The sequence below is a fragment of the Eumetopias jubatus genome, unplaced genomic scaffold (assembly GCF_037043125.1).
Source record: "Eumetopias jubatus isolate StellerSeaLion01/CBP00866 unplaced genomic scaffold, mEumJub1_p1.0 scaffold_12, whole genome shotgun sequence".
NCBI classification, from domain to species: domain Eukaryota; kingdom Metazoa; phylum Chordata; class Mammalia; order Carnivora; family Otariidae; genus Eumetopias; species Eumetopias jubatus.
The window spans coordinates 89,397,408-89,419,201 of record NW_028274818.1 but is presented as its reverse complement, the minus strand read 5'-3'; the positions used below and the strand labels follow the sequence as shown (position 1 = coordinate 89,419,201).

At 40.7% G+C, this 21,794-nt stretch overlaps 2 protein-coding genes across 4 annotated transcripts in view; one reads left to right on the top strand and one right to left on the bottom strand.

Moving 5' to 3' along the window:
• Positions 1–2,802, top strand: part of LOC114202184 (acyl-coenzyme A synthetase ACSM4, mitochondrial-like) — a 17,846-nt gene extending 15,044 nt beyond the window's left edge. Inside the window, 4 exon segments of the mRNA XM_088017069.1 lie at positions 826–949; positions 1,670–1,754; positions 2,497–2,596; positions 2,694–2,802. Coding sequence (XP_087873195.1) covers positions 826–949; positions 1,670–1,754; positions 2,497–2,596; positions 2,694–2,802 — 418 coding nt within the window.
• THUMPD1 (THUMP domain 1 NAT10 acetyltransferase adaptor) lies at positions 1,631–21,794 on the bottom strand. 3 transcript variants are annotated; one of them, XR_015769541.1, is made up of 6 exons: positions 21,484–21,794; positions 19,401–19,575; positions 10,889–11,137; positions 9,515–9,960; positions 5,192–5,226; positions 1,637–3,569 (listed from the first exon to the last, which is right to left on the bottom strand). XR_015769541.1 is itself a non-coding variant. In XM_088029054.1 (5 exons), exons 1-4 carry the CDS (start codon positions 21,712–21,714, stop codon positions 9,542–9,544), a joined length of 1,074 nt encoding a protein of 357 aa, XP_087885180.1. In that variant the 5' UTR covers positions 21,715–21,794; the 3' UTR covers positions 1,631–5,226; positions 9,515–9,541. The 3 variants fall into 3 exon arrangements, 2 of the variants coding, with proteins under 2 accessions (XP_087885180.1, XP_027951062.1); XM_088029054.1 differs by having other exon boundaries at positions 1,631–5,226; XM_028095261.2 differs by lacking the exons at positions 1,637–3,569; positions 5,192–5,226 and having other exon boundaries at positions 7,679–9,960.

Here is a 21,794-nt window from a genome sequence, read left to right as displayed (position 1 = left end):
ACTCAGCCCTTCTTGAGGCCTTGGGCAACTTTAAGTTCTCCCAGCCTCAATTTCCTCATCTGTAAAATAGGGTGTGAAGATTATGAGAATGCTCCTAAAGCCCTTACAGCACAGTAAATGCTCAATTAATGTTAGTTGTTTTATCACTTGGTTCATAGTAAGAGCTGAAGATCATTATCAGCATTTTCTCCTAGTTCTCCCCTCCTTTAATAGCCTGCTAAAATGCAAGCTCTGTCAGGAAATTTTTAATCACTAACATGCCCCACACAACCTACAACCATGTCTGATAAGATAGTAGGTGCTCAAAAATATTTGCTGAAAGACCCTTCCTAAGACTTGCCTTTCCTAGGGTGCCTGGGTGGTTCAAATGGTTGGGCATCTGCCTTTGGCTCGGGTCATGATCCCAGGGTCCTGGGATCGAGTCCCACATCGGGCTCCCTGCTCCTTGGGAGCCTGTTTCTCCCTCTGCCTCTCTCTCTCATGAATAAATAAATAAAATCTTAAAAAAAAAAAGATTTGCCTTTCCTAGCTCGTTTGCTCGTTGCTAGAACATCCTAACCATTTTATTTTATTTTATTTATTTATTTGAAAGAATGAGAGAGAGAGAGAGCATGAGAGGGGGGAGGGTCAGAGGGAGAAGCAGACTCCCTGCTGAGCAAGGAGCCCGATGTGGGACTCCATCCCAGGACTCCAGGATCACGACCCGAGCCGAAGGCAGTCACTTAACCAACTGAGCCACCCAGGCGCCCCATCCTAATCATTTTTTAATGAAAGCCATTCAGATTTTTTCTCCCCTAAGACCCCATGAGACTCTTGTGTCTGCAGATATAAATTCAAGAAGCTACGGCATTGCTTGACAGGAGGGGAGCCACTCAACCCGGAGGTGCTAGAACAGTGGAAGGCACAAACTGGGCTGGAACTGTATGAAGGCTACGGACAGACAGAAGTGGTATGTTTAATGGGCAAAGTTTAAGTTTAGCATATTGGGGGCCTCTCAACCCCAGGCTGAGGTCCTGAAGAGCCTCTTTGGTGCTCTAAATTTTTAGTTTCCCAAAATACCTAACCTTGCCCAGTAACTACCAAGACCTCTGAATTGCCCAATTTGGCTTGGCTAGTGGGGAATTAGGATTGTTCCTTGCAGTCTTCCTGTCTTCTCCCCATGCAGGAGAAGTCTCAAAGGTGTTAGGGGTTGGAGAGGGTCAGAATCGAGTGGCTCATCTTCTCAGCAGCACTGAGGACCCCAGAGAGCCCCAGTGGGGAATTTATCCCAAGGTGCACTAAATGGGACCCTTAGTCTAAAGGAATGGTTTTCAAGGTGTGGTCCCCAAACCAGGAGCAGCAGCAGCATGTGGGGATTTTGTAGCAGTACAAATTCTCAGACACCCCACCCCACCCCAGCCAGGCCTCCTGAATCAGCAACTCTGGGATGGCGCCTGGCAATCTGTGCTTGGACAATGAATGTCCCAGGTAATTCTGACACACACGTTTGAGAAGCGCTGGTCTAAAATAGTGTGTGCATGTGCGTGTGCGTGTGTGTGTCCAGAAGACAAGCACACATACTGGGAAAATCAGTCCAGTCAAAACTGAGTCTTATGTTTTATTGTCATGATATAAATAGCTACAGAAAATAAATTTTTACATTCTTATATAAAACATGTTCTCTCAATAGGGAATAATTTGTGCCAATCAGAAAGGACAAGAAATTAAACCAGGCTCGATGGGGAAAGCAGTACTACCCTATAACGTCCAGGTGGGTAATACCTGACTGTTTCAGTAAAGAAGAATGTTTTAGTTTTCTGCTAGTCACTGTACAACTATTCATAACCTGTTTTCATTTTGTAAAAAGAAAATTTTAGGAACCTAAATTCTTTCTTTCATTCTAGATTATAGATGAAAATGGCAACATCCTACCACCTGGCAAAGAAGGGGAAATTGCCCTCAGACTAAAGTCTACATGGCCGTTCTGTTTCTTCTCTGAATATGTGGTACAAGAACATACAATGTGCTAGTCACACGTTAATAGAAAGGTGGTATAAGGAGTCATACAGACTTGGGTCCAAATTTCATATCCACCATGTGTTGCTGTATAACCTTGGGCAAGTCACAAAATCCAAGTCTATTTCATCAACTGTAAAATGGGGAGAATATCACCTATCTCCTAAGAGTTTTGTAAAGATTAAATTCTATGTGTAATAAACCAATAGCCGTGCTTGTCTTCAGAAAAGACAACTAGTCAGGCTGCAGAGGGCAGGGAGGGGGCGATACGGGGCAGAAGAGGTGCAAGAGGGGTTTCCTTTTCATTATATTCTTGAACTTTTTGTATTCTACAGTAGGAACCACTTTTTTTTTTAATTTCTTTTAGAAATTTCTTTTAATTTCTTTTAGCAAAGTACTAGTCACATCATGGGTGTCATATTCCTTTTTCCATTCTGACCAAATTAATCCCCAAAGTCATCTTTGATTCCTAGGATAATCCACAGAAAACTGCTGCCACAGTAAGAGGCGACTTTTATGTCACTGGAGACAGAGGAGTGATGGACAGTGATGGGTATTTCTGGTTTGTCGGCAGAGCTGATGATGTCATCATATCCTCTGGGTTTGTACATGTGCCACTCTTAGAGAGTTAACAGATTGACAGGGGAGATCTCCTACTTGGGTGATGTAGTGATCAAGGGCTTCGTTTCTTCTTCTAGGTACCGAATTGGGCCGTTTGAAGTGGAGAATGCACTCATCGAACACCCAGCAGTTGTTGAATCAGCTGTTGTCAGTAGTCCGGATCCAATCAGAGGAGAGGTAGAGTGAATGTCATTAAAGTAGCAATTTCACATTTTCTAGTTCTATCCATTTGACCCCTCTGGAGAATCAATCAAAAGTAGTCATGTAATTCTCATGATGAAGCACACATGTGCCAAAAATATATACTAGGCACTCAACTTTTTTTTTCCTCTTCATTTTCTTCATTATGTTCAGGTAGCCGTCATATAGCACATCATTAGTTTTTGTTGCAGTGTTCAATGATTCACCAGTTGCGTATAACACCCAGGGCTCATCACAACATGTGCCCTCCTCAATACCCATCACCCGGTTACTCAACTTTACAAATGAGTTGTGTCCCAAAGGGGATGTATTAGGATGCATTTAGTGCTAAGTGACAGAAACTCAACTCAAACTGACTTAAGTTTTTAAAAAAGGTATTTATTGGCTCATATGTAAGTGAGGACGTCTTCAAGTACAGCTACATCCAAGGGTTCATGTGAAGTAAGCAAAACTTTGTCTCTCTTCATTTCCTGGCTGTTGTCCTTTAGGTTGGCTCCATTCAGACAGGTTCTCCCTACTTGGTAGCAACTGATTGCAAATGCACACAGCTTCACAACCAGTAAAGGAGATGGCTCCTTTTCCAACAGTTTCAAGCAACTCCCAGAATAACATTTGCCTATCTTAGATCACATATCTAATCAATGTGGTCCAGGGAATGGTATACGCTCACTGGCCAGACCTGGATCATCCGTTGGTCATTGGAAGTAGAAGTTAGTGTCAACACCACCAGAGAGAGAAGTTAGAGTAATGCTCTGTAGGAAAATCAGGGTACTATTACTAAAAGAGGGGAACAAGGGACGCCTGGGTGGCTCAGTCAGTTGGGCTGGTGCCTTCGGCCCGGGTCGTGATCCCAAGGTCCTGGGATCGAGTCCCACATCAGGCTCCTTGCTCAGCAGGGAGCCTGCTTCTCCCTCTCTCTCCCTCTGCTTGTGCTCTTGTCAAATAAATAAAATCTTTAGAATAAATAAGTAAAAGGGGGGAACAGATGCTGCATAAGAAAAAGCAGATTTTACTGTACTTATGACTGTCATGGAACTCAGAATACATTTCCTCATAGAAACAATGCAAATAGGAGGCTGTGGCCAGGTTCCCAAACAAGTCCCACAGCCTACTTAGGACCTAATGAAAGGGAACTTGGGGAATGACAGTAATAGCCTTAGTTTTAGGAGGAAGCCATGTAGTATGAAAGGGAGACATTTCCTTTCCTCATGGAAGTTTCTTAGACTCAGTAAGTAGCAATATTTCAAAAAGTTTGTGTATCAGCATCCTCCCACATCTCTTTTACGCTTTTCAAAGATTTTATTTACTTATTTGACAGAGAGGAGAGCACAAGCAGGGGGAGGGGCAGAAGGAGAGGGAGAAGCAGGCTCCCCACTGAGCAGGAAGCCTGATGTATGGCTTGATCCCGGGACCCTGGGATCATGACCCAAGCCAAAGGCAGACAGTTAACTGACTGAGCCACCCAGGTACCCTCTCTGATGCCTTTTACATACCAGTAACCCTCTACAGTGATTCTATGGATTCCATACTCAAACCTCCTGTACAACCTCCACACCCAATGGGTTCTATTCTCCAAAGTACTTTTCTCCTGCCACCATATTCTCATTCTCTCAATATAGTTGGTTTCATCTGAACATTAGAAGTAAATACCAACTGGAACCAATGTATGAATAATTAATAATTTAAACTATAATCAACCTCAATAATTATCTAATTGGTGGGTTATGAATAGTATTCCAAAGAGAAGCAAGAAATATTAGGCAACTGGGCACCTGGGTGGCTCAGTTGGTTAAGCAACTGCTTTCGGCTCAGGTCATGATCCTGGAGTCCTGGGATTGAGTCCCACGTCGGGCTCCCTGCTTGGTGGGGAGTCTGCTTCTCCCTCTGACCCTCTTCCCTCTCGTGCTATCTCTCATTCTCTCTCTCTCAAATAAATAAATAAAATCTTTAAAAAAAAAAAGAAATATTAGGCAACTTTTTTTGCCTAGATAGATCCTTCCCAAGAGTTCATCTCCCAGCATACAAAATCCTTTCACCAAGCCTCCCCAAATCCCTTTCAAACCATATTCTCTGGAACCTCCATTTGTCTCCCTATTACATGCTTCTAACAGTGTAGGTCTGGAGTAAGCGATCATCTGCAAATCAAGGACTGCCTATATAATATATAGGACTAGTCAGACTGAAATGTTAAATACATGTCTGACATGTAAATAAAACTCAACTTTTAGCTTTATTGAAACACTGCACTCCTCACACTCACAAACCATTTATCTGGAATTAGATCTCAAAACCCCACTTGTATCCAAGCTGTCAGAGGTGATCTCTGGATTTGCATTCATCATTCAAGCTGCTGTTAACAAATAATTATAAGTACCTGTGTTCAGCATTGGTTCCAAACTCCTGATGTGTCTGAAAAACAAACATCGATATAAATTGACTTTTCTCCTACAGGTAGTGAAAGCTTTTGTTGTCTTATCTGCATCCTTTAAATCATCCAACCCAGAGAAATTAATTCTTGAACTTCAGGATCATGTGAAAAAATCAACTGCACCTTACAAATATCCAAGAGAGGCAAGTATTTTTTGCTCAAGAGTGTGTTACCAAACAAGGGTCTAAGCTATTAAGTACAGAGATTTTATTAGCTTTTGACTTTATGGTAGCTCATTATTTAAGTAGAAGACACCTATTTCAACTTGTTTAGCCCTAATAATCTTGCTTTAAAAAATTTCTTTAGGACACTTAAATTTTGATAAACTGGTTTTGATCAACTCTGAAATACTGAATAATTACTAAGGATCCTTATAAGACTAATCAGTCCCATTCCATGAGGAAAAAAAATGGTGGAAAAAATTTAAGACAGCACCTGATTCAGCTATCAGTACTCCTGAGCCATAATACTCTTCAAAGCACAAGCCTTTAAGTATCAAGTGACCAAACTTAAGCTCAGAAAAAAAAAGATGTTATCCAAAGAAACTGTGGAAACTTTCCTGAAACCTTCAATAAAATCTTTAAAAAAATAATAATAGTAATTCTATATAAAAACAGAGATGGCACTGCAATTTCCTTCCTTCTCATCCTGGAATACTGTTGGTTGATATTGATCCTTAAGATGAGAATTCTATTTCATTTGGTATTTCAACCAAAAGGTAGTTGACTTCAACTTAAGAACTAGCTACATTTTCTCCATTAAATTTACTACATCGGTCACCAGTTGATTTTCAGAAATGTTGTTTAGAAATTTTAAAATAGTCACATCTTGAGAGAGGGAAACAAAGAGAGGATTTTACCATGAGCATAAGGGGAAAATTTTTTGTACTCAAAATTAACTCTCAAAAGTCTCCCTCAGAAAGGATTTGCAGGACCCAACTCTTAAAAGCCCAAAACCCAAGAATTAACTTGTTTCTCTGTGCATTTAGGTGTGGTGTCTATTTCCTTGGGGAGTAGAGGCCCAAGTCTAGTTTGAACTGGAAAGGGAAGCAATGGAGTAAAGGGATCATTATATTCTTCTGACAAAGCATATAACCTTTGCACTAAAAACTCATATGTAGCTCCAATGTCAACTGGACTATCAACACAAGAATTTCAATGAGCTTAGCCTAAGACATCCCCCAGACTCAAACTCACCAGTTACATGAAAGCTCTCCCTATTGTACTGACAACTGGGATTGTCAAAATAGAATCAAGTGTCTCATAGTATGTTTCTCTGTTAATTAGGTGGAATTTGTTCCGGAACTCCCGAAGACAATCACTGGGAAAATCAAACGCAACGTTCTGAGAGACCATGAATGGGGTCAAACATAGCCTGATAAGAAACTATGGCATTCAGTAGTTACAGGCTTGCTTTCATTGAGTCCTTGCTTCCTGATAATTTAGTGATTACTCTCTTACAATGCTGAAGATTTTTCCTGGTTGAAAAACTCAACTTTTTTGTTCTGTACGTAGCAAAAAATTTAATAAATAAATATCCAAAAATATTTGGGAAGAAAATGGTTATGATAACCAAACTGACAAAGGCAATGATTTTAATGACTTGCAGGGTTTAAAATAGCAAATGATTACTTAGAAAAGCACAGTGGACAATGAATTTATCTTGCACCTGATTAAGTCAAAATAAAGATTAGAACTATTCTAAGAAAAATGTTCAAGACAGAATTTCTTCTGCTTAACATCTTATATTACTAGTTCTCTAAAGTGAATTAAAGGGGTGTCTGGGTGGCTCAGTTGGCTAAGCATCTGACTCCTGACCTCTGCTCGGGTCTTGCCCCCAGGGTCATGGGTTCGAGCCCCACGTTGGGCTCTATGATAGGTGTGGAGCCTACTTAAAAAAAATAAAGTGAGTTAAAGTATTAATTTTAAAATAAGGAATATAAATAATTCGAAAGCCAGTAAGTGCATTTAATTAAGTACTGTATTACTATATCTTTTTTTAAAAGATTTATTTAGAGTCCGGGGACGGGGGGGCAGAGGGAGAGAGAGAATCCCAAGCTCCCTGCTGAGCAAAGAGCCCAACATGGGGCTTGATCTCACAATCCTGATATCAAGACTTAAGCTGAAACCAAGAGTTGGAGGCTTAACCAACTGAGGCACCCAGGCACCCCTAACCTCCTCTTGAAGCCAGTTCACTGTAAAATATCTTATGTTTGGATTACTTACAAGTAATTAATCAAGAGCAATTATTCCAAAAGTTTTGTATCTGTACTTTTTTAGGACAATGTACATGACTTTTGGTACATAATTTGACATGTAAGCATCTTTTATGAGATATCTATTATAAAGCAAGAGATTTACTAAGAGGCAGGAAGAAAGAAAAAGCAAAGAACACCAATATTTAGGGAACAAATTTATTTTGATTTTTCTGAAAATATCAGGAACTATAAAAACAAGCTAAATATCTGGCTATACCAAAAGCAAAATACAAGTAAAAACAACATTTAGAAATCATGTGTGACCTTAAACAGGTTTCAAGATACTAAGCTTAACATTCTTTCCTCCACAGAGCAAAACAAGTTTACTAAACCACAATACTGGAGTTTTTTTTTAACTGACATAACTTAAAAAAAAAAGAAAAAGAAAAAAAAGAAACCACTCAATTCCCACCCTGGAATCTCATCATTTACAAAACAACATGCTCAAATGTCAGTGACAATAAAGTTGGGAAACCTGAAAACCTATCAATGAAAGAATTCAGATTCCAACAGAACACAGTGCTTTATAGATGGGGAAGAATAGCTTTTGTCGCACTCAGGTCTTACCAAATACAAATAAATAAAAGAAGATTAAAAACAAACTACTAAATCAAAATCTTTCTGTAGAGTAGCAGCTTTCACAAAGTAAAAGGAATCCAGCTCTGCAGAGTTAGATGTTCTAAAAGCATATGGCCAATTTTATCCCCAAAGTCCCAGAGTCTTGCACTATCAAAATAAAAGTATCTTTGTCTTGGAGCAAGTCCAATGAAGGCACCAAAATCCTATCCTCCGTGTTCATGCAAATGAAACTTAAAATGCTTTTATCATCCTTTCAAGATGACCTCAACCTATTAAGAGTTAACACTCTTAAGTATCTAAAGATCTCGAAGGAAGTTCCAGCCTCATCTGCATTTCCAAGGTCCAGTCTATATAGCTTTTGCCCCTCCCAAATCCTTCTAGTCTGGACCCCTATTTTAGGAGGATAAAAATACATTCCCATACTCCTAGCCATTAAATAAACACAGACATTGGTGCAGGAAGACTCAACAGCTATAATACTACTGAACTTCTTAAAACTTTATAAACCCTTCTCCAAAAGTGAATTTCATAGCCTCTTAATATTTATTCTCAGTCTGGATTTAGTATGCAGCCCTCTTTGGTGTCCGTCTCTTCCAGGCTTTTCAGTGGTTTTACCCTGGAGGAAACCTTGAAAAAACTTCCAATTACAGGAACCCGCACGGCATGGGATTATGAGCACTAAAAGAATTTGTGTCTCTTGTTGCACTGGCATACTGAAGAAACTCAGAACACTCATTCTTCATCACTAACCTTATCAGAAATGTCTAGTTCTATGCCTAGAATGGTCCTCTTCTATCTCACACCATGCCTTCAAAAATTGCAGCACTGGACAATCAGATTTGTAACAAATGTTAATAAAACAGATTTGTAACAAATGTGTTAATAAAATGTAAAAACTGGCATAACAACTAAGTAACAGAATCACAAAAAAATAGAAAAACTTCACAAAAACAATTCACTTCTAAACCTTTAAGACCCATGATTTTGCAATGTTTACAACAAAGTGGGAAGGGACAGCTGAGTTGCAACACATAAAAATTCCTTCCTTAGAATGAAAATTTCCCTATGACTTTCTCTTTTACAGAGTTTGTTTGCTCCCGTAAGTCAGATGGCAACACAGAAGGGGCAGCTGGCAAAGGTAATCAGGAGGGAGAGGCCAACACTATCTTCCTTCCACCCTCCCCTCCACGAAAGTGTTCATCATTATCCATACTACTCCTACCTCAACCAAATGCATGTAGGCCTAACTGCACCCTGGCATAGGGGGCTGAAAAGATCTCCAACAGAACTGTTAACAGGGCTGCTCAATAACGGTTCACTATTATGAGTTCAGCATTATGCAGCACACAAAGGTCAAAAACAATATATTTATTCAGTCACAATTTTATATGGAATCATAGCAATATCTTACCAACGCCATCTGAGAAACCCACCTGCAACACCAAATAAATTTTTTTTCCTTATGAGAGATCATTTTCATTTGACTCAGATCTTTCTGTGACTTGACTTTCAAGTTCAGGTTTAGCTCCTCCCTCATTCACCACTTGTGTCTCAGATCGTGGTTTTGTCTGCCCCAGTTCCTTACTTTCTGGTACCAGCTGCTGGTTATTTGTTCCTTCTGCTGGGTGATGTTGATTTGATTTGTCACCAGATTCCAATTTAGCTTCTTTCCCATTTCCTCCTTGCACTGGCTGCTTTGGGTTAAGTTGTGATGGGTCCTTACCACTCTTTACCACCTCCTGGAGATTATACTTTCTGAACAACATATAATCTTTGACAACACTCAGGCAACAGACAGCTTTAATTATTTCTACTACCACCGTGTACTGTGGATTGGTAAGATCCACTTTATTTTCCGAATTAAGGCTGCCTACTATTCCTGTAACAAAAAGAAGAGGGAAACATTTAGAGGGAGAAGGATACCATGACGCTTGACAGATACAATCTTTCATCTTTCTGTTTGGGACTTGTTATACCAATATATATACTAATCTACTCTTCTACATGGACCTCAATCAAATTCTTAGAACTCTGGGCCCCTGGGTGGCTCAGGTCATGATCTCAGGGTCCTGGAATCGAGCCCCGTGTAGGGCTCTCTGCTCAGTGGGGAGTCTGTCTCCCTCTCCCCCCACCCCCAGCTCCTGCTCTCTCATGTTCTCTAATAAATAAATCTTAAAAAAAAAAAATTCTGTAAACTCTTTCAATAAATAAATACAAATGAAATCCTGAGACATTTAATCAAAGTACTTTTTTTTCAAAGAAAATTCAATCTTGATTTGGAAGATTTCATATCTACCTACCAGAAAATCTCATATCCAACATATTGAAATGTTAGGTTTGATATTATTTTAAGGACTTTTTTTTTTTAAATAATCTCTGCCCCCAACATGAGGCTTGAACTCACACCTGGGATCAAGAGTCACATGCTCTACTGGCTAAGCCGGCCAGGTACCCCTATTTTAAGGACATTTTATTTTTTTATTTTTTTTTTAAGTTTTACTTATTTCTTTGACACAGAGAGAGAGCACACAAGTAGGGGGAGCGGCAGGCAGAGGGAGAGGGAGAAGCAGGCTCCCCACTGAGCAGGGAGCCCTATGCAGGGCTCGATCCCAGGACCCTGAGATCACGACCTGAGCTGTAGGCAGACACCTAACGACTGAGCCACCCAGGCGCCCCTAGGACATTTTAATATACTTCTTTTATACCCAAAAATATAAGCCTTAGGTTGTAAAAAAAAAAAAATTCATAAAATCAAGAACAAATATTTAGTATTGTATACTAATGTAAAATCACTAAGAAAAACATACCTGCCAATTCTTTGATAACTTCTTCTCTATTCATGTGACTGTTATTTCGAGATTTATATACAATCTGAAATGTCCCTTTGTTTGGAGCTTTAAACCAGGGTTCCAAAAATGTTTCTGCATATTTTTTCATATCTTCTAAGAAAGCCTTGCACGTGCCTGAAATGGGTAACATACGTAGAATAACCCGAGTCTTCTTCTTCTTGGTTTTGTACATATCCTGGAGAATATGATGTACCAATTTCTCAGGTTCTAAAGGAAAAAAGAAAAAAGCACAAAGCAAACAAGTTAAGAATAAAAACTCTCGGAAATTTCAGAACCTCTTCAAACTCTCTATAAAATGAATTTTCGATGGGCGGAGCAAGATGGCGGAGGAGTAGGAGACCTGGATTTCGTCTGGTCTCAGGAATTCTTTTGAATAGGGAACAAACCATTCTGAACACCTATGAACTCAACAGGAGATCGAAGAGGAGAGTAGCAACAACTCTCTGAACAGAGAAGCGACCACTTACTGGAAGGTAAGACGTGCGGAGAAGTGAATCCGAGGGGATATTCGGGAGGATAGACGGCGGGGGAGGGGGCCTCCTTCGGCCGCTTCTGGCAAGTGATAGAGCCGCGGAGCACAAAATCAGAACTTTTAAAAGTCGGCTCCGCGGAGGGATGTCGCTCCAGTGGCTAAGCGGGGAGTGGAACCCTCACGGGACAGGGTGGTCTCAGGACCCTCGGGGTCACAAAGACCGGGGGTGCCTGAGTGCGGCAGAGCTCCCAGGTATCGGAGCAGGGAAGCCGGCTGCAGAGACAGAGCCAAGGCGTGGGCTCTCAGCTCGGGGCTGCCATAAACTGTGATCCGTGGCCCAGTCAGGCCACTGCTCCTCCAGCAGAGACCCAACAAGCGGCAGATCCAGGGAGACTCCCCTTCCTCCCCCGGGAAGAGTGGCGAGGGAGTGCACCGCAGGGATCTACTGGGTTTGGAGACTCCACACGGGGTCGGGTGCCAGAGATAGAAAAGCTCGGTCACAGGCCGGGTGAGCACGGAGTGCGGTCGGAGACCGGGGACACGGGAGTGACTGGCTGCTTTTCTCAGGGGGCGCACTGAGGAGCGGAGCCCCGAGTTCTTGCCTCCTCTGGGGCAGAGATTGGGAGGCCGCCATTTGCACTGTCGTACTCCAAAGCCTGACAGAAAGCTTGCAGGGAACAAAAGCTCCTGAGAGCAAACCCGAGCAGCTTGCTTAGCCCGGACCGACAAGGGCGGGGCAATTCCGCCTCCGGCAAAGACATTTGGGAACCACGGCAACAGGCCCCTCCCCCAGAAGATCAGCACGTACAGCCAGCAAGCCAAGACCAAGTTTACCCATCAAGGAGAACAGGAGAACTCCAGCGCTATGGAAATACTGCACATAAAATTCACGGCTGTTTTTTACCATGATTCATTAGTTATTCAAAGTAAATTTTTTTAACTGTTTTTTAAATTTCTCTTTTTCCCTTTTTCAACCAACATCTTATCAATCCCTTTTTTTAAAAAAACATTTTTATTTTTCATTTTTAGAGTCATATTTTTTCCCTTCATAGTAGTTACCCTTATTTTTGACATATATATATATATATAAGTTGTTCTCTCTCTAAAATTTTGAGATACACTTTCTTCTAACAGAACAAAATATACCCTAAATCACTAGTATATGGCTTTGCTCTAGTCTCCTGCCTGATCACATTCTCTCCCCCCCTTTTTTTTAATCTTCTTTCTTTTTTCAACAACTTATCGTATCAATTCCTTTTATAAAATCTTTTATAATTTTCATCTTTACAGTCATCTTCCATCCCTTCATTCTATCAACCCTTATTTTGTATATATATGTCTTTCTTCCTTTAAAATTTTAGGAGGCACTGTTTCTAACAGACCAAAATATGCCCAAAATCTAGTGTGTGGCACTGATCTATGCACTAGCCTGATCATATTTGATCATATTCTGTTTTTTTTGTATTCTTCTGTTTTTGTTTTTAATCTTTTTCTTTTTTTCTCTTTCTTTTCTCTTTCTTCTTTCTTTCCCTTTCTTTTCCCCTGGTTTCAGGTATTTTCTGATTTGTATAGAGTATATTTGCTGGGGATGTTGTTAACCTGTTAGCATTTTGTTCTCTCATTCATCTGTTCTCCTCTGGACAAAATGACAAGATGAAAAAAATCACCTCAGCAAAAAGAACAAGAGATAGTACCGTCAGCCAGGGACCTACTCAATAGGGACATTAGTACGATGTCGGACCTAGAGTTCAGAATCATGACTTTATAAAGATACTAGCTGGGCTTGAGAAAAGGGTGGAAGTTATTAGACAAACCCTTTCTGGAGAAATAAAAGAACTAAAATCTAACCAAGTCGAAATCAAAAAGGCTATTCATGAGGTGCAATAAAAAATGGGGGCACTAACTGCTAGGATAAATGACGCAGAAGAGAGAATCAGCGATACAGAACCAAATGATGGAAAATAAAGAGGCTGAGAAAAAGAGAGAGAAACAACTACTGGATAACGAGGGCAGAATTCAAGATATAAGCGATACGATAAGATGAAAAAACATTAGAATAATTGGGATCCCAGAAGAATAAGAAAGAGAGAGAGGTGCAGAAGGTATATTGGAGCAAATAACAGAGAACTTCCCTAATGTGAGGAAGGAAACAGGCATCAAAATCCAGGAGGCACAGAGAACCCCTCTCAAAATCAATAAAAATAGGTCAACACCCTGGCATCTAATACTAAAACTTAGGAGTCTCAGAGACAAAGAGAAAATCCTGAAAGCAGCTCTGGAGAAGAGAAATATAACCTACAATGGTAGAAATATTAGATTGGCAACAGACCATCCACAGAGACCTGGCAGGCCAGAAAGGACTGGCATGATATCTTCAGAGCACTAAACGAGAAAAATATGCAGCCAAGAATACTATATCCAGCTAGGCTGTCATTGAAAATAGAAGGAGAGATAAAAAGCTTCCAGGACAAACAAACACTAAAGGAAATTGCAAACACGAAACCAGCCCTCCAAGAAATATTGAAAGGGGTCCTCTAAGCAAAGAGAGAGACTAAAAGCAGCACAGATCAGAAAGGAACACAGACAATATACAGTAACAGTCACCTTACAGGCAAAACAATGGCACTAAATTCATACCTTTCAATAGTTACCCTGAATGTAAATGGGCTAAATGCCCCAAGCAAAAGACACAGGCTATCAGATTGGATTAAAAAACAAGACCCATCGATATGCTGTCTGCAAGAGACTCATTTTAGACCCAAAGACACCCCCAGATTGAAAGTGAGGGGGTGGAAAACCATTGACCATGCTAATGGACACCAAAAGAAAGCTGGGGTGGCAAGCCTTATACCAGACAAATTAGATTTTAACACAAGGACTGTAATAAGAGATGAGGAAGGGGGCGCCTGGGTGGCTCAGTTGGTTAAGCGACTGCCTTTGGCTCAGGTCATGATCCTGGAGTCCCGGGATCGAGTCCCACATCGGGCTCCCTGCTCAGCAGGGGTTCTGTTTCTCCCTCTGACTCTCTTCCCTCTCGTGCTCTGTCTCTCATTCACTCTCTCTCTCTCAAATAAATAAATAAAATAAAATCTTTAAAAAAAAGAGATGAGGAAGGACACTACATCCTATTTAAAGGGTCTATCCAACAAGAAGATCTAACAATTGTAAATATCTATGCCTCTAACATGGGAGCAGCCAATTATATAAGGCAATTAATAACAAAAGCGAAGAAACACATTGACAGCAATACAATAATACTGGGGGACTTTAACACCCCCCTCACTGAAATGGACAGATCATCTAAGCAAAAGATCAACAAGGAAATAAAGACTTTAAATGACACACTGGACCAAATGGACTTCACAGACATATTCAGAACATTCCATCCCAAAGCAACGGAATACACATTCTTCTCTACTGCCCATTGAACATTCTCCAGAATTGATCACATCCTAGGTCACAAATCAGGTCTCAACCAGTAACAAAAGATTGGGGTTATTCCCTGCATATTTTCTGACCACAATGCTTTGAAACTAGAACTCAATCACAAGAGGAAAGTCGGAAAGAACTCAAATACATGGAGGCTAAAGAGCATCCTACTAAGGAATGAATGGGTCAACCAGGAAATTAAGGAAGAATTAAAAAAATTCATGGAAACCAATGAAAATGAAAACACAACTGTTCAAAATCTTTGCAATACAGCAAAGGCAGTCCTGAGAGGAAAGTATATAGCAATACAAGCCTTTCTCAAGAAACAAGAAAGGTCTCAAATACACAACCTAACCCTACACCTAAAGGAGCTGGAGAAAGAACAGCAAATAAAGCCTAAACCCAGCAGGAGAAGAGAAATAATAAAGATCAGAGCAGAAATCAATGAACTAGAAACCAAAAGAAAAGTAGAACAGATCAACGAAACTAGGAGCTGGTTCTTTGAAAGAATTAACAAGATTGATTGATAAATCCCTGGCCAGACTGATCAAAAAGAAACGAGAAATGGCCCAAATCAACAAAATCATGAATGAAAGAGGAGAGAGCACAACCAACACCAAAGAAATACAAACAATTATAAGAACATATTATGAGCAACTCTATGCCAGCAAATTAGATAACCTGGAAGAAATGGGTGCATTCCTAGAGATGTATCAACTACCAAAATTGAACCAGGAAGAAATAGAAAACCTGAACAGACCAATAACCACTAAGGAAATTGAAGCAGTCATCAAAAATCTCCCAAGAAACAAAAGCCCAGGGCCAGATGGCTTCCCAGGGGAATTCTATCAAACATTTAAAGAAGAATTAATACCTATTCTCCTGAAACTGTTCCAAAAATTAGAAATGGAAGGAAAACTTCCAAACTCATTGTATGAGGCCACCATTACCTTGATCCCAAAACCAGACAAAGACCCCATCAAAAAGGAGTACTACATAGCAATATCCTTGATGAACATGGATGCAAAAATTCTCACCAAAATACTAGCCAATAGGATCCAACAGTACATTAAAAGGATTATTCACCAGGACCAAGTGGGATTTATCCCTGGGCTGCAAGTTTGGTTCAACATCCACAAATCAATCAATGTGATACAATACATTAACAAAAGAAAGAACAAGAATCAATGATCCTCTCAATAGATGCAGAAAAAGCATTTGACAAAGTACAGCATCCTTTCTTGATCAAAACTCTTCAGAGTATACGGATAGAGGGTACATACCTCAATATCATAAAAGCCATCTATGAAAAACCGACAGCAGATATCATTCTCAATGGGGAAAAGCTGAGAGCTTTTCCCCTAAGTTCAGGAAAGCGGCAGGGATGTCCACTCTCACCACTGCTATTCAACATAGTATTAGAAGTCCTAGCCACAGCAATCAGACAACAAAAAGAAATCAAAGGCATCCAAATCGGCAAAGAGGAAGTCAAACTCTCTCTTTGCATATGATATGATACTGTATGTGGAAAACCCAAAAGACTCCACCCCAAAACTGCTAGAACTCATACAGGAATTCAGTCAAGTAGCAGGATATAAAATCAATGCACAGAAATCAGTGGCATTCCTATACACCAACAAGACAGAAGAGAGACAAATCAAGGAGTCGATCCTATTTACAATTGCACCCAAAACCATAAGATACCTAGGAATGAATCTAACCAAAGAGGCAAAGCATCTGTACTCAGAAAACTATAAAATACTCATGAAAGAAACTGAAGAAGACACAAAGAAATGGAAAAACGTTCCATGCTCATGGATTGGAAGAACAAACATTGTGAAGATGTCAATGCTACCTAGAGCAATCTACACATTCAATGCAATCCCCATCAAAATACCATCCACTTTTTTCAAAGAAGTGGAACAAATAATCCTAAAATTTGTATGGAACCAGAGAGACCCCAAATAGCAAGGAGGAATATTGAAAAAGAAAAGCAAAGCTGGCGGCATCACAATTCCGGACTTCCAGCTCTATTACAAAGCTGTCATCATCAAGACAGTATGGTACTGGCACAAAAACAGACACACAGATCAATGGAACAGAATCGAGAGCCCAGAAATGGACCCTCAACTCTATGGTCAACTCATCTTTGACAAAGCAGGAAAGAATGTCCAATGGAAAAAAGACAGTCTCTTCCACAAATGGTGTTGGGAAAATTGGACAGCCACATGCAGAAGAATGAAACTGGACCATCTGCTTACACCACACACAAAAATAGACTCCAAATGGTTGAAGGACCTAAACGTGAGACAGGAGTCCATCAGAATCCTAAAAGAGAACACAGGCAGCAACCTCTTCGACCTCAGCCATAGCAACTTCTTCCTAGAAACATCGCCAAAGGCAAGGGAAGCAAGGGCAAAAATGAACTATTGGGATTTCACCAAGATAAAAAGCTTTTGCACAGCAAAAGAAACAGTCCACAAAACCAAAAGACAACCAACAGAATGGGAGAAAATATTTGCAAATGACATATCAGATAAAGGGCTAGTATCTGAAATCTATAAAGAACTTATCAAACTCAACACCCAAAGAACAAATAATCCAATCAAGAAATGGGCAGAAGAGATGAACAGACATTTTTCCAAAGAAGACATCCAAATGGCCAACAGACACATGAAAAAGGGCTCAACATCGCTCGGCATCAGGGAAATCCAAATCAAAACCTCCGTGATATACCACCTCACACCAGTCAGAATGGCTAAAATTAACAAGCCAGGAAACGACAGATGTTGGCGGGAATGTGGAGAAAGGGGAACCCTCCTACACACTGGTGGGAATGCAAGCTGGTGCAGCCACACTGGAAAACAGTATGGAGGTTCCTCAAACAGTTCAAAATAGAGCTACCATAGGATCCAGCAGTTGCACTACTGGGTATTTACCACAAAGATACAAATGTAGGGATCCGAAAGGGTAAGTGCACCCCAATGTTTATAGCAGCAATGTCCACAATAGCCAAACTGTGGAAAGAGCCAAGATGTCCATCAACAGATGAATGGATAAGGAAGATGTTGGTATATGTACAGAATGGAATATTATGCAACCATCAAAATTAATGAGATCTTGTCATTTGCAACGACGTGGATGGAACTGGAGGGTGTTATGCTGAGTGAAATAAGTCAATCAGAGAAAGACATGTATCATATGACCTCAATGATATGAGGAATTCTTAATCTCAGGAAACAAACTGAGTGTTGCTGAGTGGTGGGGGGTGGGAGGGATGGGGTGGCTGGGTGATAAGACATTGGGGAGGGTATGTGCTACGTACGGTGAGCGCTGTGAATTGTGCAAGACTGTTGAATCAGAGATCTGTATTTCTGAAACAAATAATGCAAGATATGTTACGAAAAAAGAAAAAGAAGATAGCAGGAGGGGAAGAATGAAGGGGAGTAAGTCGGAGGGGGAGAGGAACCATGAGAGACAATGGATTCTGAAAAACAAACTGAGGGTTCTAGAGGGGAGGGGGGTGGGGGGATGGGTTAGCCTGGTGATGGGTACTAAGGAGGGCACGATCTGTGTGGAGCACTGGGTGTTATGCACAAACAATGAAGTACGGAACACTACATCAAAAACTAATGATGTAATGTATGGTGATTAACATAACAATAAAAAATTTTAAAAAATGAATTTTCATTGGCAATGACCTATGTCAACAGTATAGTAGAAGAAATTATCATAATGAACGTTAATAAACCTAATCAAACATTTTCCAACTTTCTTCACTGCCTATAATGATTATTACTATATCTAATAAGTTAACTCTTCAGCATTGTTACTGCTTTCGCTAAAAACAATTGTTCATGAAGACATTGCAGTTAACATTTTTGTGATGTCTCATTTGTCCAGTAACACTTTACTGTTTTCCCATAACAACTGCAACTACAGACATAACATTATTAAATAGTACACTTTTTTACAAAACAATCAAACCTGCAAGTCACTTTAAAAAGATTTAATTCATCCATTAGTTAAGTCTGTACAATATTCTAGATCTCAGAACTCAGAGAAGCCCCCAAACCATGAATTACACAAGATCATGATATGGTCCTTAGACCATCCTCACTACCTACAAGTCTGTTTGGGGCTACTCAGTGTTTTCACTACTTTTAAATTAGTTAACTGCATTAAAAAAAATCTAGGAACTTCTCCAGATTTCCAACTTCTTTTGAAAAACCAGAAGATCTGGCCCTACAGGACTACATTTCAGATGGCTGGAGCCATTCCAAACTGGCTGGTGCTGAAGAGCAGCTTCTCCTCTTAAACAGAATACATACTCTTGTTTCACCTAAAGTTACATACAAAGTGGCAAAGCCAGGTTTCCACTCCTAAGCCAATGTGATTTTCCCCACCCCATTCTACCTTTCCATATGCCTAGCGCTAGAACAGTGAGGAAAAGATCAAATGATTAACTGAGCCATAACCATGAAGCCATTTTGTAGGCAGTGTTCTGAGGCAAGCAGATGTCCAGATATTACAGGCTCAATAATCTTAAGGTTTATTAGTCAGACACACCTATTCCAAGCGTCCTGATGAATACTACATTGTTGGCTCCACTCTCCACTGACTGGAATCTTCTTAGCTTCATCTCTGTTGATGCTTTAATGTCACCAACTTCTTTCTTCAAGGCAGCCTCCATGTCATCATCTTCTCCCTCACTTCCTGAGGGCTGCTGCTCTTTGTCCGTAAACTGCATGAAACAAATGAGCAGAAACACAAAAACAGCTCATGTGAAAAGCTACAACCACCTATGTGAAATCTCCAGTGGCAGATGGATCAATACTGATAATAAAGATTTTTATTAAAAAAGTGACACATCGCTCCCTTCAAAATGTGGAGGAAAAAGGGAGTTCCCTCAGACTGGGGCACATATAATTTGAAAATGCTTTCAAAAACATCTTAACATTCTGGGACACAGGGTAATGTGCTCACCAGATGAATTAATTCAAGACAGACCTTAATCCCATCACTAGATATCGTTGTGCCTAATAAGACAGTCTCCTTTTGGTGAGATTACGATGAACAAGCAGAAGGCAAAAGACAAAGCCCAACCTGACACCCTGCAAACCCCAGCTCCCTCCCAGGTGGGAGATGTGTAATATTCTTCAGGCACTCCTGGCTGCCCTAAAGCTAAGGGAAGGAAAAACAAATGGTTAACTAGTAGAGATCACAGTCCTGCAAGACAGGAATTTCCCTCAGCTTACAAATGTTTTAGGTGATTTACCAAGAAAAAAAAAAAAAGCATTCTTATCAATAACCTAAACTTCCAGAAGGAAACTCCCATCTTACTATTGAACGCTTTACTAATGGGGAAAAAAAAAATCCTAACTTGATAATGGCAAGGTCTCTATTATCTTGTAGGTCGTCCTCTTTAGCATACAAAAGTTCTTTTGAAAACCTCCCTTTTCTTTTACCTCCCCCAACTTCCAAGTATATAATCAGTCACCCCTCACAGGCCCGGTGGAGCAGCTCTTTCTGCCCACAGGCCCTGTCCCTGTGCTTTAATAAAACATCATTTTGCAACAAAGATGTCTCAAGAATTCTTTCTTGGCTGTCAGCTCTGGACCTCACCTACATTCAAAAACTACATCAATTAGACCCAACAGTTATGGCATAAAAAAACCCTTGCTTCTATTCTACTAAGGAACAGGGAACAGAAACAGTCAAGAATTTGTTCAAGGTACCAGTGTAAACAGGACACTCACTTGTTGCCCATTTCTGGGCCCCACCATTATTAGTTTGCCAGACAGGCACTACTAATAATTAAAACACATTTACGGAGCCTTTATTATATGCCAGGATGTATTTTATATACATAAGCAACTTTTCAGCCAACATTAGGTACACTATCATTTTTCTTTTTTATTTAGCTTAGCAAAATTAAATAATATACCCATTACCAAGCCCTAGAACTAGTAAATAATGGAACTTGAATCCAAATCCCCCCTGTATTGTCCTCCCCCTTTTAATTCATTGAGGTATTTGTGTATGTATTAGTCCAGATCCTAAGCCAAGAATATAATGATTTCCAAACTGTGATGGGAAAACTAGGTTTTAGGTGGTGTGAGTACGAAAGTTTTTACTTTTTAAATTGCATTTACACGCGCATTTGGAAAAATAACTAGCACTAGTACTAAACCCACTATTTCAGAGACACTGCTTAGGGCAAACATCATTACAACCATGGTGTAAAAGTCGCGGTAAGCTATGACAAAACCATGAGGACAAATTAAGTTTCCCTTATTGGACCGTTTACTTAACATTCAGTATCCTCGTGAACACTACTTCACAAGCCTATTGTTTAGCAGTAAACGTTTGAAAGCTTTAGCTTTGAGAGCACAACACGTGGACCGCAGAAGCAATCTATAAATAGGAGCCACCATAATTACTAATGGGGTGGGGGACCCAAACCTGTAAGTTTTTTAAGCCTATGACCCGGCAGGCGTCGGCAACCCAGATAAGGCGAAGAGGCGGCAACACAGGCGAGGCCACGCCCCTTCGCCAGCTCGGCCACAAACGCGCGCACGCGTATGAGAAAGCCGGCCTTGCAGCATTCCCTCATTACTCAAAGGCCGCTTGGACTCTCCGCGGCCCGTACCTTTTCCGGCCCATACATGTCGTCGCCGTATTCGTTGAGCAGGCTGTAGGCCTCCTCCACGCACTTGCGTTCGTTCATGTTGCAGGTAATGAGAATGCCCTGTAGGCCGGGTTCCAACTGCCGGGGCCCGCCACCGTCGCAGCGCCGAGCCCGCTTGGCTTGCACATACGGAGCTTTGCCTTTGCGCTTTCCGCCGCTAGACTGAGGAGGCTGCTGGGCGGGGGTCGCCATGGCGCATGAGAACCGAGGCTAGCGAGAAACGTGTTTCTCTTACTATTCCCGACTTCCTCGCCTCTGCTGGCGCGAGCTGG